This window comes from Sparus aurata, chromosome 21 (assembly GCF_900880675.1).
Source record: "Sparus aurata chromosome 21, fSpaAur1.1, whole genome shotgun sequence".
NCBI classification, from domain to species: domain Eukaryota; kingdom Metazoa; phylum Chordata; class Actinopteri; order Spariformes; family Sparidae; genus Sparus; species Sparus aurata.
This window is the reverse complement of record NC_044207.1, coordinates 13,358,930-13,375,662: the sequence shown is the minus strand read 5'-3', so window position 1 is coordinate 13,375,662 and position 16,733 is coordinate 13,358,930. Positions and strand designations below refer to the sequence as shown.

The 16,733-nt window shown below is 39.4% G+C and overlaps 1 protein-coding gene across 2 annotated transcripts in view; it reads right to left on the bottom strand.

Moving 5' to 3' along the window:
• Positions 1 to 16,733, bottom strand: part of pik3r2 (phosphoinositide-3-kinase, regulatory subunit 2 (beta)) — a 35,410-nt gene that overhangs the window by 10,939 nt on the left and 7,738 nt on the right. For both annotated transcript variants that reach the window (XM_030401542.1, XM_030401541.1), the window contains exons 2-5: positions 15,467 to 16,356; positions 4,816 to 4,908; positions 1,529 to 1,603; positions 944 to 1,090 (exon numbers count right to left, since the gene is read on the bottom strand). In XM_030401542.1, coding sequence (XP_030257402.1) covers positions 944 to 1,090; positions 1,529 to 1,603; positions 4,816 to 4,908; positions 15,467 to 15,785 — 634 coding nt within the window. In that variant the 5' untranslated portion in view covers positions 15,786 to 16,356. The remainder of the gene's footprint in view (positions 1 to 943; positions 1,091 to 1,528; positions 1,604 to 4,815; positions 4,909 to 15,466; positions 16,357 to 16,733) is intronic.

Here is a 16,733-nt window from a genome sequence, read left to right as displayed (position 1 = left end):
TGGTCATTTTATATGTTTAAGACCATTAACTGCAAATTGTGTGTGCTTTGCATTTTTTCACAGCATACCATGGCTTTGTAGATTGATAAATGCATATTCTTCTAAAGTTCCAGGCGCCACTGGTTTGAGTTCATGCTTAAAATGTATTTTTTTAAAGTGAAACTCTCGCCAAAATGCAGCCTAGGGTCTGTTTGAGAATGTACCCGAGTCAAACGTAAAAGCATAATTACGACGAAAGTGCCACTTTTTCAGGTCAAAATCATTTTCAGAGGAGTGCTGGGGCACTCTTACACTAGCATCAAAATCACTATTTCTAAAACACTAAGAAGGCTCGACACAACATGAAACTTTACTTGTAGTATCACCAGGGTCTCTACACGTGAACACGAGCATTGAGAACATTGTTTGTGTACAAAGAGTTTAAAAACTTTTTTAGTAAACTCTGTGTACACAAACAATGTTTTCAATGCTCTCACCAGTAGTGAGTTAAAAATAGCGATTTTGATGCCATCGTAAAATTGTCCCTAGCACTCCATTGAACTTGGGTTAGGGTTACAAAAAGACCCTAGGTTGCATTTTGCCGAGAGTTTCACTTAAGTAACGGCATCCTGCAGGGACTTGAATCTCGCATGAATTATCCATCACAGAAAAAATGTAATCGCTTTAATTATTTTTTTTTGCAAAAGTTACGATTTGGTTGTAAGGTAATGTAGTCGATGTGTAATGTTCTTGTGAGAAACTCCAAGTCCCTTTACTGTTTGACTTTGAGGATCGATTGAATTTCCTACCATATTTAGCCACACACAGAGGCCACATGATAATATCATTGCCATGTTCCTTATGTCAGACAAACAAAGAAGTAAGAAATTCGATTGCTGCTCATAATATGTTTAACAGCAGCGAAAAACTAATTTAAAAAACTGTTGACTCGTGGACGACCCACCTGCTGACTGCTGTATGACCTGCTGCTGCAGTGTGACAGCCGTTTGAAGGTGAGGGTAAATAAAGGCAGGGATTACGGGTGATGGGAGATCTCTCAGGTAGCGGAGGACACATTCAGACAGGGGACCAACATCTTTCTGATCACTCTCTGCCAAGAGACATACACAAAACTATTTAAAGACATTTATGACAAGAGAAAAACCCACCACTCTCAACCACAGAGACACCTGAACGTACACAGTTTAATCTGTTAGAATCTCCTCTTAATGAGATGTCCAACAGTAGATGACCGCTTCCATTAATGTCAAAAACATAATGTAACTTTATGAAATGTGGAGAGAATTGCTTAGAAAATTAATTATACCGTAGATTAAAAAAAAAAAAAAAAATCACTAAGACACATAATACGCAGGACATGTTACAGTTGAAAATGTTACATGTCAGCAGTCTCTGCAGGACAAACTACTGACACTGCTTTTAGGTGATCTCAAACCCAGTTTGGCTTTTCTGTACTTCAATTTGTTCCAACATACATACTTACTGAACTAAGATTAAAATGTAGATACTCTGGCTTAGACTAACTCACCTGTGCACAGGGTGTACACTGGGCTTTCTGAACCTGAGGAATCAGCTGTCCTGTACAAGGTCTTGGAGTCGAGACCTGAGAAAGACAAAAACGGCTGTTGAGTAAAGGTTAACGCCACTGAGCTGTAAACCTGCAATAATAATTGGATTAACCTATTAGTTGACTGAAAGAAATATTTAGAATTGCGGACAAGGGTTCAGAGTTGTGTTGGTAGCATCCTCGTTTCTGAGCGGTCATGACAAAAATAATTTCTCCCGTTTGTCCCTCTGACTCATCGGGTAGATTTGCAGAGAGCTGCAATGATTAGTCATCGAAAGAAATTAACAAGGACCAACTACTTTGATTATTGATGAATTGTTTTAGTAATTTCAAGCATAAATGTCAAATTTTTTGAGGATTTGCTGCTTGTCTTTGTAATTTATGGCAGTAAATGAAGAGTCTTTAAACTGCCAGCTGGACAAATTGAAGATGCCACTTTGGGCTCTGTGAAATTGTGATGAATGTTCGGCACAAATTTAGACATTAGACAACAAATAAGTGCTAGATTGATTAAGTGTGGAAATAATCTGCAGATTAAGCTGTACTACACTGATGAAAAATCTAGTAAAATAAGAAAATAAGAGCACACAGTGACGAAGAGCATATCAGAAAAGAGAAATGGAAATGCACTGAAGAGTCATGCACTGCCACCAGAAGTGGACTCTAATGTGGGGGATGACTACACGACTGGCTGATTTGGACAACATAATCCCATTCAATGTAAAACACATGTAAGACATGGTAGATAATACAGACATTTTATTTCAGGCTCATCAATGTCAGTCTGAGAGAACAGCTTGTGGATGACAGAGCACATGGTTATACCATTTCCTTTTGGAAATACTAAGATCAATGCCTCGCAGTTGAAGGTGAAATGTCTTCAAGAAACAAAGTCCAGTTGTCTACGATACAGCACTTACATTGAGATAAATGCACAAATCAGTTTCATATGTGTGCTGCTTTTATTCCAGTTTCACATCTGACAACAGAGAGGTGATCAATCAAATAGTGCAGAGTTGATCCTTCAAATTTTTTTCTTGTTTTTGTTTTTTTACAAAGCAATATTTACAAGATCAAAGTCAACAAATGTTCCAGTGTGAAGTGTTTCATATTGTTTGTTCCGTTCTTAGAGGAAAGTATGTGTTTACTTAAGTGACAGACAGCACAAAAAATTAAAAGTGAAACCCCAAATCATAAGAATCTTTCTTGTTCAGGCACTACAGGTGAAGTTAGTTTTCTGACTTTATAATGTTATGGGAAAACTTAACTCATTAAAAACTAGAAAACTCATTTGAAGGTTAATGTTATGTTTTGTTGTGGTCAAGAAGAAACTTTTCAGCATACAAAAATACCACTCCAAACCAAAAGACCGTTTCAAGAGACAGAGAAAGATTTCACACACATCCTGTGAAAATATTCCTAACACATTTAACTATGAATGACTACATTTTACTTTTGGGTCCCAGGTTTATAAAAAAAAACATTTAGGACCACTGGGTCTAGACAGTTTGCATCTAGGAGGCAATTCCTTGAGACTCACCCGTCTCTCAGGTAGTTGTGAAAACCACACCATGCAGTCAGAGTGTGTGTGCAACCGACACTGGGAAGTAATTCAATATTACTGCTGCATTATATTATTTACACTCGAGACGAACCTTCTGTCGTCCTTCTAGTAGATTCCTGGAGGGTCACATCTCAAATGTTCCGAAATTACTCTTCAAATCTCATTTGCTTTTCTTCTAATTGATTTCTTCCTTTGCAGATTTTATTTTTTTTATTGTGGCTTTTACCTGGATTCACATTTATCACTGCACATCTGAAAGAGCTTTATATGTATCTCAGTTCCAAACAACAAGATAATTCTGATCAGGTTTTAAGTATGAAGTGATGTGAAAAAGACCATATGGGTAGAGAAAACTCTTGAGTTTTTTATTGTGCTGTTGTACACTTCAGATATGTTCCACAATGCAAACCATGACAGATTTGGAGAAACTACTCACAACTGCAAAAAATAGTTTGGTGGTGAGATAGTTACTGAAAATGCTTGGAAATAAATCAGATAAAAATAAAATAAATTTTGCTTTCTCTTTGAGGGGTTTATTTTTTGTCATTCTAAAGTCAGCCTATGTATTACATACGTTTCTGCATAAAACAGTATGATATATTGTTTTATAATAGCTACTAAATCTGTGCATAGTGCACAATGTCTATATATGCCAGTGTTTATCAATTATATTAAAGTAACAATAAATATAGATTCTAAATATTTTAATCAGTTTTAATAATGTTCTTTTTTTAATGCACAACATTAAATGTTTGCTACAATTTTTTTTCTGTTCTCTGCTAATAACCAAGAAAAGAAGTTGTATCCGGTTGTCATGTTATAGCTTTGTTATATTTTCATTTTACAAAAATTCTCCCAATTCCTACAATTGTCTGTCAAGTTTTTGGCGGTATCAGTATTTTTTTCAAAGTATTGTATCCAAGTTAGAAATTCCAGTATCATGACAACACAAATGTGTACATTGTTTAGAAACAATTAGTTATTTAATTTGCTTGTTGCTCCACAGAAAATTGATAGGCAAATATTATGATATTCAAGTAATAGTTTCAGTCATTGCTAAAGCAAAAATTCCAAAAGTTCACGTATTGTCAAGTATTGTGATAATTTGCCACATTCTTTTGTTTGACATTATTTTAAATTTAACATCTCAGGATTTTAGACAAAGCCATATGAAGATGTTTTGTTGATGTTTTGTTTATAAACTTAATGAGCAATCAGGAATATTATCAGCACATTAATCAATGATGAAAATAATGATTAGTTGCAGCCCTTTGTCTGTGTGTGTGTGTGTGTGTGTTTGAGAGACAGACAGCGATATACAAAAAAGAAGACGGAAAAAAAAGAGGCAAAGCTGTGAATGGAGTCCCACTGAGCTCTATTTGTTAATAACATAGTGTGAATCAAACCCACTGTGAAGGACTCTCAGTGTGGTCGATGTGAACAGTTCTGACTTAAACCACATTAACTTCAATGTACAAAATCCATATCAAGTCACGAACACACAGAGACATTACTGTGTGTGCACTTCTACATCTATATGATTGCCCAACGTCTACACTTTCTGAAAATGCTGGCATGAGAGCGAGAGGCAGATGGCAGGAGGGAGACAGTCGCACATAGACGGAAAGACGGGGAGGCGAGACAGACAGCAGAAGAATGTGTTGGCCGGTTGACACGGATATACCTCTTTTCTCTATGGCTTGGATCAGGCTGACGAGTGCTGGGGGAGCCGTCTCCGGCGGTGTGAACTGCTCGCTCAGGTCCGGCACAGAAACAGCTGAAACAACAACACAAATCACTGTTACACTTCTGGCACAAAGCCTCTGAAAGGCCACGGGGGTGCTGCAGCACTGACAAGGGCGCAGTTAACTGGGAGCAGTTGGAGATATACAGCGTGTATAATGCTGTGAGTGTATATAAAATCCACAAGGAACACGCTAAAATATGATAAGGTAGATTTCAGTGTCCATTTGGCAAGAAGTACACCTGTTTGAGCAAAAGAGCCACAGCAATTAGAAAGTATTTTACACTTAATACACAGATAAAACATGAAGCTTTTGATGCATGTCAGTGGGGCAGCTTGTAGTCTGGGAGTCTAGCTGATGAGATATATGATAATAAAACCAGAACAATTTAGTAAATGCACAAAAGAATGAAAGGAGCTTTTATTCAGACCAGTGAAAATAAAAAAGGCTCCAAAAAAATAAAAACAGACTGCTGATGGCGAGCAAAAAAACTTTATCTACTTTACAACTCCCCATAGACTAAATCAAACATCTTTTCAGTCCGAGAGAAAGAGAAAGGAGAAAGCAGGAGGGAAAAAAAGAGATCCCATTTCGCTCCCTCCCTCCCCTCCCCTCCCTCTCTTTTTTTCCCTTTTCTTTTCTCCCCTCTCGCTTTCTCTCCTCCCCTCCGCTCCGTCCTGCTCGGTGTTTCGCCTTAGCTCTTTGCGTGAGTGGAGCACAATAAAGGATTTAATCAAAACTCCTGAACAAGCAAAAGCCCTGTGGCAATGTGCCAGGCCCGGCCCGGCCCGAACAGGCAGGCAGGCAGGCAGCGCCTCCTATTCTGCCCCAGAGCAGGGCTGCGAGCTGGGGGTTGAGGGGTAGGGGACGGTGGTAAGGGGTGGGGGTAACGGTGGGAGCAGGGAGGGCCTGGTCGGGGGCTTGGCAGTAGGCTCCTGTTCCTGGCACGGCTCGGCTAAACCGCTGCTGATTATTAATTTGGGGAGTTCAGACAAGAAACGCCGCGTCAGCACATTCCGTTCCCCTCTCTCTCTGGTTCTTGTTCTCAGTTTCTTTGCGTGTCTCTCGCCCTCTCTCCCTCTCTGTCCTTTGCTCTCTCGAATTCTTGCTCTTGCTGGACTTTCTCTCTCGTTCCTTCTCTTTCTTTTTCTCTGTTTTGGCCTCTTTTACTGAAGTTTTAATGCAACCTTCCTCATCTTCCCTTTCCCCCTTTCTTCATCTCTTACTCTCACCGTCTCTCAGTCTTTCTTTCTCTCCGTCTCTCTCTCTGTCTCCATGCCTGCCAGTTAAACATGGAAACTTTGCCTGGCAGCGTCTCCAGATCTCTAGCGAGCACACAGACAGACCTCTGCCTCTTCTTTATCCCTGTTGGCCATTTTAGATGGCAGGCCCCTCCCCCCCCCTCTCATCGCAGTCTCTCTCTTCAGTGTGTAGGACAGTTTTTACATACGTGTAAGCATAAAATTACAAACCCAAATTAAACATCAAGACATGTCCATGCCATCTAAAACGACTAAAATGGGCTACTTCTGATCTTTCTCTCTTATTGGCAGTATGGCATATTTTATCTGTGAATTACAAAATATTTATATGACTCATACGATTATGAAATGATGTGATTTTTGTTAGGGTCCATACCAAACAAGCATGTTCTCTTACATCAGGAGAATATGATTTGTGACTGGGACATCTTTGAAGCACTCCAATACTTTGTTAGGAAACAAATATTTTCATTCCATCACAGATAGCACACACATCTTTTATTAGTGAAAAACAATCCAAGAATCTTAAATAAGTTATCATAAATCTTCCTGTACAAATAAATGATGAATAAGTGGTGGTAACTTTGTCTCCCTCTCATTTTTTCCACTTTGGAATCCATATTATTTCCACCCATCCCACTACGCTTTTTCATGGGGGATACAATATGCAAGCCAGGGTGTCGGACATTCAAAACGAATGAGGAAAACAATATAGGCCAGCATGTCAGCGAGCTGGAAATGTTTTTCAAGTCACTCCTATGAGAATATTCACAATTATCTTTTCTTTCATGTTAATCACAATAATGAAAATTCACCACAGTCAACTGATTCTGCATGTTTTTAATTGTCCCCTACCTGTTTCCACTACAAGCCACAAAGTTTCCAAATGACCAAGCGTGGCCAGCTGTACTGTGACAAATTCTCTGCTGAAAGTTTAAACCAGCGCAACTTTGATTCAAAGTGCTTCATGTTGTCACTCAGCAACATGCGCTGAGCATGTTTGTGGCATATCATATTGCCAGCAACCATTAAAACTGATCTGTGGACTGTTGCTTTGTCACATGTAGTTTGAACACACCATGAGAGGTTTTGTGGCTTTACAGACATGTCACATATGCTAGTAACAGAAAAGACTCATAATTCATACTTCAAGGTTTCAAGTAAACATAGGTAATTTTACACATTAGAACAAAGTCAAAACTGTCATTTTTCTTGTGAGAATAATCTCCACAAAACACTGAACAGATTTTTTGTTGTTTAGTTGCTTGTTTTCATCTGTATCATAAATGCCATGACAGTGTACAATGGTGAACACTTTGGACCAGCTCATTAAATTCCACACCTTCATTTTAGTTGTGCCAGAATTAATATGCATAGTCTAAGTAAGACTGGATAGTTGTAAAATACAGACGCAGCAAGATATAAATGCTGTTACTCTGGAAAGCAGAATGTATTAATTATTCAGTAGTGCAAAAGCCAATCCCCATGAAGCTCATATATAGTTGTGTTTAGGCAGGCTGCAGGCAATAAAACAGGGAAAATCAAATGAAACAGGGAAGTAAGTACAAATATGGGCAATAAAACACAAAATTAATGTACTCAAATAGTTTGGGAGGGGACTGGGAAGGAAAAATTGATTGCCATATTTTCCCCAAGAGGAAGAAACTTTCTCACTTCTGCATACAAACAAACATAAACACTTTATTACCCTGTGCATTTCTCCTCACCCGAAAAAAAAAGTTTGACTTTGGTGCAAAGGAGGAGTCTTTTTTCTTATTTTTTTCCCCAGCAAAAGCAGCTGTAGCCCGGGAGTCATGTCAGGGTTTTGGAAAGGTACGGAAAAAGAGAGAAAGGCATGTAAAGTAACAGCAACTTGTTAGTCAATTAGAACCACTTCCTTGGCAGACTGCACACTGGAGACAGGCATATGACTTGACATGCCCTGAGATGTAGCCATAGGGAGAGATAAAGAGAGAGGTGCATGACAGAGAGAGGGTTTCTCCACTGGTGCATTTGAGGCCGTAAAAGTCTGCGTTATGCATGCATTATCTGTGAGAGAGTTTAAAAACAAGTTCTTGTGACTGTGTTTTGAAGCTTTTCTACAGAAGAGCTTTGATAAAGTCAATACAGCAAGTAAATCATGATAAAACTGAGTGATGTGTGCCAGCTACAAATGAAGATGGAACTGTGAAGGTCGGACGAATGTTGCAGATCCTGTCTTTGTGTGTTTGGGCTGACTTGCTCGCAGACAGGCAAAAGTAGCCTGGATGAGGCAAAGCTATGTGAGGCAGAATATTTGTTCTGTATCTTCTGCATCAGTATGCTTATGTAATACATAGCTGGCTCTGCTGCATTCTCCCTCTCTGAGCTCTGTGTGAGAAACTGAAGTGCAAAGTAACAGCACAAATTCATTCACAGTATTTCACTGCTCAAATTTAAAACCTCTGGAATTTCCTCACCAACACTCCGACACCTTGGATTAGTGCTGAATAAAGTGTTATTGAACGCTACTGAGATTATGAGTATTAAATTCAGCAACCACTACTGGTACTATCAATAATCATTTGTTATATGGTAGAAACTGTGGATTTCACTCTTATTTGATTTGGCGTAACACTGTCTAATTCAAATTTTAGGCTACTAGAGCTAAAAAATCAAGACCACACAGCAGAGCTACAAGTTACCGCCCCAAAAAATAATATAATGCTGTACCATAACCATGGTAAACCCAATAAAGGCTACTAAAAAATGTCATATCCATATTTTCATGGATATGACATTTTTATGTCAAGATTATGTTGAGGGTTTGGTAAACAATAAGGAGTTTTCACATACTTCAGAGGATTTAAGGGTTTTATGTGGGGCACGGTCAAGGATTCCACTTATGCTTTACAAAAATAAAAGGTTTGACAAAAAAATCTTAGCCCAAGTAGGTAAGGCTCATGATTTTTTATATATTTGAATAGTCGCTGAATAGAATAGTGTTAATTAATACCAGGCTCTGGTAAAATGTGTGTAGCACGGTCTTTTCCACACAAGGTCAGTAAAAGCCTGTGTCACTAATATGCTTAATATGCAGTAAATAAAAACAGCAGAAACATGTAAAGATTACTACAATGTTCAATGTTCAATGTCTGAATAACCTTTGAATATCTACATGTAACTACTGTATCACACTTTAGCTTAAAATGCCCATGACTAAGCTAAAGGCTCATTGCCAGGTTCTTTAAGTACTTTCAAATGTATCTCAGGATCTTAACTGGCAAGCAACTAAATCCTTTGTGAAGACCAAAACTGTCCAACTTCTATATGCACCAGTCATTATATGAATGACCGCAGCCTTTCAACACTTTTCTATTCCCATCGAAGTGAAGACCCAGACTAGTAAAATTCACAGCTCTGCCTAGTTCAGTTTACAAAAATGATTGACTGTTAAAGTGTTAACAAACACCAAAGACATTTTACATCAAACATCTTACAGACTGATACAAATATGTCAAATTTCAGTGAAACTTTATTCTATTCTTTTTTTAAATCTATTTCACCAGCTTCACCCCAAATGCACAAATGTTAGATTAAACTGCACCACCTTGATAAAAAAAAAAGAAGAATTTAAAAAACACTCAAACCATGCCAGTTACTCTCTAAGTGTGTGTTTCTAACGCACAGTGGCGACAAGGTCAGTTGGTGACTGGCTCACACAAGGTGTGTAACAGTGTGTATATGCTGTATGTCAGGTTTCACTGCTATATGTCCTCAGTGCATAACAACCATGTGGACACGCAATGCATCATGGCCGTACACACCATCCATTCCTCTGTCACAACATGCTCCAAAGCTGCACATGTACAAGAGAGCTCTTGCAACCACGTCGAAGACGTGATCTTGACACAACGCTGATTTGATGTTACAGGCCTACAGGTGCTATTAAGAGGAAATATTAATGCAGAAATGTGCAAAATACCTGTAATAACAGGCTGATTGAGACATGTTTCATGCAACAAATGTAGAGATGTTCAAGGTTAAAGCTTTGATGTTAAAGATTAAACAGAAATACAGGATAATACCATGTAGTTCATAAATATTAACTTATACAAAATATGCATATAAATGTTACCACTTTATCCAAGAAAAAGGTCCCTAGTAACATTGAGCTCATGTTATCATCGGGAAAAGTCTGTCTTTTAGTGAAGTGACGATTACAAAATTCTATTTCTGTTCTCACTCAGCTGACTATAGGGTGTCTGAGTGATTTGTTGGTTCACTGGAACATGTATACAGTTGTGAGGTCATTTCTTGTATGTACAGTATATTGTGTGTTTGATTGTTTACCACGTGTAAACCAGGAGTGGGAATTTCATCAATTCGTCGCCCAGCGGCTATTTCAACTGTCCAGTGTACAAATCTGTTCGTGTTGGTGCCGTTCTAAAACAGGGAATCCAACATTCAAGTCCACTCCAAAGATTGATTTCTAAATTAATTAATGTCTTTTGTCACTTTTTGTGTATAAAACAGCTAGACTTCGCATTGGCATATGAGGAGATATGGTACAAATATGTGTGTAGCTATCTCAATCTGAACAATTTGTATGTCTCGCCACTCTTGATACTTTTTTCCCTACACTTTGAGTTTAGCTATTTGTAACAGATAACCTTACCTTGTTCTCTTTTTTAAGGGAGCATAATATTGAAAATGATACTTGTTGTTTATAATTCTTAAATCCCCAGTGAAGTTTACCTTTTTATTGCACTGCTGTAATTTTGGACAATAAAGTTAACTGATAAACAAGGACTGCGCAATATATATAATATATATCGTTATCGTGATATGAGTCTACAAATTGTCAGAGATTTTGGATATTCGGGATAAGTGTTATCTCCATTTCATATCTATGTCAGGTCATTGATCATTTTTTGTCGGGTTTTACAAACTTGTTTGTGCCTTGGCCTTAATACATCCAGTAAATGAAAAGGTTTGAGCTCACTGACGCTTACACGCTCAAAAAGTTAGAGATTTGGCCCTCAAAAGAAGAGAACAGATCACACTTTATGGTATAATTTGGTTGATAATATGTTCAGTGTTTGTATCATTACTGATGGAAATTACTCATAATCAACTCTGGACGCCTCATGAGATGACATTCTGTAGAAACACACAAGAATCTTGATTTTATTTCGCTGCTGCCTAAAGCAGGAACCAGTACAAAATGTACTTTGCTAAGGCCTTTTATCTTTAAGTAAGAGAACTTCATGCCTAAATGAGATTTCATTTTCTAGTCTGAACACGCTCCAGAAAATAACATTTTCTATAGCTCTGCAAACTGTGGCATGCTAACTTCACTAAACTCCAGGAGAATAATACAACAGTCAGAAGAGAAACCAAATACAGCTGGTTCCTATATTTGCAGTTGGACAGGGCGGCCTTGGCTTAAAATGTAGCCCCTGTCTCCCTCCCTTTCCAGCCTCTCCATATCTTTCCCATTCACTTTCTCTACTGTCTCAGCCCCTCAGCCACCCCCTCTGAGCGTTCTTTGAAAGTGTTTTCCTGGTAAGGCACAGGGAGCGGAGAGTGAGTGGAGGCCTCCCCTTTCTGAGAACTGGTCCCGCTAACATGGTTTATAGCTGCCCAGAGACAGTATCAGACGTGTATGTGAATCAGGGAGAGAGGCTGCAAAAGGGAGGGAGGAGGAGGGGGGTACGAAGGGCGGAGTTTGCAAAAATGCCAAGCCATGGTTCACTTCAGCAGGCAGTTAAAGTGAGGCCAGGGAGAGGAGAGAAAGAAAGGAGGGAAAGAGAAAAAAAACTCTCTGGGTTTGTAGAATTATTTCTGCAGCATGTTGAGAAATGTTTTGCCTTCGTATCTGGGGAATAAACCTGATTTTTACTTCTAATCTGTCTCAAAAAGTGTACTGCACACAGTGTTTCACTAGGCTGCAAGCCGAAATCCATTCTAGCAGACTCTTTTTCAAAGTGGCAACAATATTGTTGTTTTGTAAGCATGTCTCATTTCAATGCTGAAACAACACCAAAAGAAAATATAAAAAACTTCTTCAGTCCGGAATAAAATGCATTTCATTTTCAATGCACACAACATCAAAATGCATGCTGCATCAGTAGAACGGGGTGAATGATTGCAGTCCATCTTGTACAAATATTCACACAAGAATGCCATCATTGGCCGACACAGAATCCTCTTCTCATGTAATTTTTGAAAGAAAAAAAAGCTGAGCCATTTGCATCTTTTGGCTAACAAGAAATCCTCGTTTTGCATTTCGTCTGCTGAAAAACACTGGTACTTTGGGCAGCAGGGTTAGCCTGTTGTACTGCCTTCTGCAGTAACCTGATTTCCTCAATGCTAATGAGAGACCTGGTTTCCTTAATCTGGGTGGGGGATTAAGAAAAGACCCGCAGATTTCTGCTACACAAACCTGATGCTTTTGGCAATGTGTACACCTAACAGGATTTATATTGAGTTTTACATGTGTGCATTTGCATGACAAATACTTGAGACTGAGGATATATCACTGCACCCGCAGTGTGGAGTCAAGAAAAGAATATATTGATTATAACTGTTTCAAGATAATTAGATCCAAATGTGACTAAGACTGACGTAAGTCATTTTGCAGACGTGAAAGCAACTTTCTCTGTGCACTCGACAGTCAAAATGCCCTGACAAGGAACAGACATTGAAGACAACTGATACACTTGAAATATTCCAGGTTTCAAAGCTGAGAGTTTGCTCACAGTGATTGAGGGCTGTGCAGATATAACTGATAACTGACCAGCTGCATATTAACGTGTTTTATAGGGACTATGTTACTGAAGCATATAGGATTAATATGAAATGAAATTAATTTTTGTCCATTTTTCCCCCCAATAATAGGTTTTCTTAATAATAAGCTGACTGCTCTAAATGTTTAACTTGGGCTTTAAACTGAGAGCATGAAAAAAAGCTCTGTTTTAAAACTGTAGTTTGGATCAGTAAATTTATAAAATACCGAAATTGGAAATATTGCTGTCAGTCAGTTTTCTTAAAAGTTCAGCTGCATGTAAAAGGACAGACTCTGGAACTAAACCTGTAACTTGGTCGACCTTCCCAGCCACCAGGCCTGCTTTGCTGGCCCTCGATGCCAAATGTTACAATCCCTGCAAATAGTAAATGGGCTACACTAACAATAGCTCTATTCACACGATGTCCAAGGCCTCTGTGCCTTCAGGGAATGAAGATGATATTTGTAAAATTTGGGCTTGACCATTTCTAATCTACAATGCACTTTTGGTGGTAAGCCAAGGTATCCTTCCCTCAGCCTCTGCCATGCCCCCCTCTCACCCCCTCTCTCAAGGTTTCACTCTGTTCTCCTGTCTCTGTTGCTCCACATCACAGACACAAACGCCTGCTGCCCAACTGGTTTGTCTCACTGTCTGTCAAACTGCGAGGATACTGTTGTCGTCCTCACCTGCGTCTGCTGGAGAAAGTTCATTCACTAATACATCCCCTTACTCTAAGCTTTTTATCATTTTATTGTGAATCACATTTGAAATTAATTCTAGACATGAGTGCTGCAGCTATGATATTCTCTGTTTTTTAAGGACTTGTTAGAAAAAAATTCATAATAAACTAATGAATTTGAATGAGGCCCAGTGTACTTAGTCGCACACGTTGAATAGCCAACTGGCTCAGCCAGAGGTAATTCAGAGTTCACAGCCTACGTGCTTAGAGTGGTACTTATCCCATCTGTCATAAAAAAGCACAGGGGAAAAACAGAGTGTACAGCTTTTGACAGAGGAGGAATGCATGGTTTCATATGCAGAATGAAATAAAAACTTATTTATTTATTTTGGCCATGTGCACCTTTTTCTCTGGCATCCCATATAAGGAAGTAATACATTAACCAGTTGGAGCCAAAAGCAAGAGAAGGCAAATGAGGAGAAAACGATGGAAATCTTGGATGAACTCAACAAACCAAAGTTTTTACTCGAAGTTGAGCTTGTGAAGGTCGACCAATTCATGCCAAGTGTATGTTTGAGTTAGCACTGTTACAGCTGAAAGCAGGCTCTACTATTACGAAAAATAAAGTGTGCATACTTTCCCAAAGTCGCAGGAGTAAAGAGAGGTGTGAAAGAACAGCACTTATTTCCAAGTAAAAAAATTAACACTATATTCCCTGAAATGTAAGATAACTCTCAATTTGCACAAAATAAAAATAGATCTAATAAAACATTCATCTTTTTCAAAATAGCAGTCAATTTTTATGCCAGATAATGCTCTTAAATATCTAGTAACAGGTGTGAACAGTACTATTAGCCTGTCCTGCCTGTGCAATACTTTACTCATGGTTGAGTGGGGTCAATAACAAGTCACAGCGAAGAGGCAAGCATTTTTGTGCAGATAAGCCCAGAGATGTAGCTCGCACTCCATAGAATACACATGTTCACACTGAATGTAAAGGGGACCACACAGTCAGACACAATCAATGCCAGACCTGTACAGGAGAGTCCAGTAAGTAGATGGATTAGCCCTTTATTATTCAGCAGAGAGTTTGGTTAGCTGCGCTTCCAAAGAGGTAAGGCTTATGACGTGTTTTAAGAATAGATTAAAGGGTCAGCTTGAGGTCACTGCCAAATGTGAAAGCCCAATCAAAACTCCTAAGGTGGTTGACCAGCAACTTCATCAACTAACAGTGAACATCTGTTTTTAAATAGTGTGTTTTTTGCATTCAAGCATGTGTCTATAATCTTGTCATCTACCTTAACTGTGTCCCTATTGCAAAAATCACACTTCCCCACAAGTATAAAGACAGACAAAAGGGGATCTAAACCCTTAAAAGCACAAATAGTGTCATAAATTAGCTTGGGTTAACTGTTATCTAGCTTGTTTCTATGTGAAGTTAAAATTTAGCACGTAAGTAGTATGTCTTGTCAGTTATAAATTTGAACTTAGCAGAAAAGACACCAGAAAAAAAAAAAAAAAAATCTAAATTTGCAAACAGAAAACTAATTCTTTAGTTAGTTTCTGATGTAGAAGGGTTAATCTGATATATCATGAAGTGCCTGCTTACAATGAAATACAGACAGCACGCTGCAATAACAAAATGCTCCACTGGCAATTTGAGAAATCAAATTATTTATATGCCGGTCTCTCAAACAAACTGAACTCCAACTTTATGTATGACACTGCGTCACAATATCTTAAGGTCACCTCAAAATTTGCAACAGTATTGTGCTTCAAGCGGATCATTACTCTCAACAAAATATTACTGCTACACCACGTGACAGACTGTAATATATATATATATATATATATATATATATATATAAAAGTCTCTTACCTTGAGACAGCTCCGGTCGAGGAGCAGCAGGAAGGGGTCGCTGGGACCTTGGTTGACTTGACGGGAGTGCCATCTTGACAGCGCCCACGTACTCGACGTACGTCCCTGGGAAGTCGCCTCTCTGTTTGGTGCGCTCATTGTAGCCGAGGAGCCAGCCGAGGCGCTCGGGATGCTCTGCACAGCCCTCCTGGTAGTTCTCCATGGACAGCAGAGAGGCCTTGCTGACTGTCAGAAGGTCTCCAGGCTGCAGGTCTAAGTCCTCTTCCTGGTCCTTGGTAAATGCGTAGAGGGCGAGGTACTGAAAACCTTCCGTCGCCATTTTGTAAGTGAGGCAAAAATCAAAATGGCCACCGAACAGAGGATCAGATGTTGCAGCCCGAGTCCCACTGCAACAACAGGATTCGGCTGTTCAGAAATCCTCCTCAGAAACCAAAAAGGCTGTTGAGTCACTTATGTCTGATGTTGGTACGGTGGCTCAGGGGGTCAGGGGGACAAGGGGAGGAAGGCAGTCACCCGAAGCTTAGAAGCATTTTCAAAAGTCGATAAGGTCACGTTCTGCTGCTGTAATGTCTGCGGTGGCAGCTGCTTCACACCTGACCAGTGTTGGTGGATTGGTGCACTTTCCTCAGCTTAATACCCCGGTTGAGCCAGATGATGGAGCAGAGGGAGAGCGTTGGCAACATGCTCTTTCAAGCAGCGAGAAACCTGCTGGCTGGGTGCTACTATAGCAGTCTGGTAAAAGATTTTGCCAGTTGAGGGCCCAGCGTCGTTGGCTCCCCACGGTCAAACGAAGTGGTGTGATTGGAGGATGAGAAGCAGAGTGGGAAGGTCCTTAATCCTCTTCGGTTCTCTCAGGCTCCCACATGTTCTGGACAGGGATTAGGACCGACCTACATGACATAGAAACCCAAAAAAAAGAAGAAAGGGAAAAAAGGGGAAAGAGATTTGAAATATCTCTACAAAATAACATTAATGAAAGACTGGAATCATTAAAAATAAGAATTAACCGTTAGTAAATGCTGTTTCTATTCGATAAATAGCACGAAGTAAAGCGGCAAACATCTATGTGAAACGAAGCTTAAAGCGGTGCATGAAAATGGCGAACTGCGGCAGCTCCATGCATTTGTGCAGTCTTCGGTTAGGACAGAGAGATCGGATGATGCTACTGCGTCATGACCAACAGCAGACTGGGTCCCTGGACAGGAGCCTCCATTCCCTCCACTCTACATTCACACACTCACAGCCCAAACTGACGCATCACAGTCTC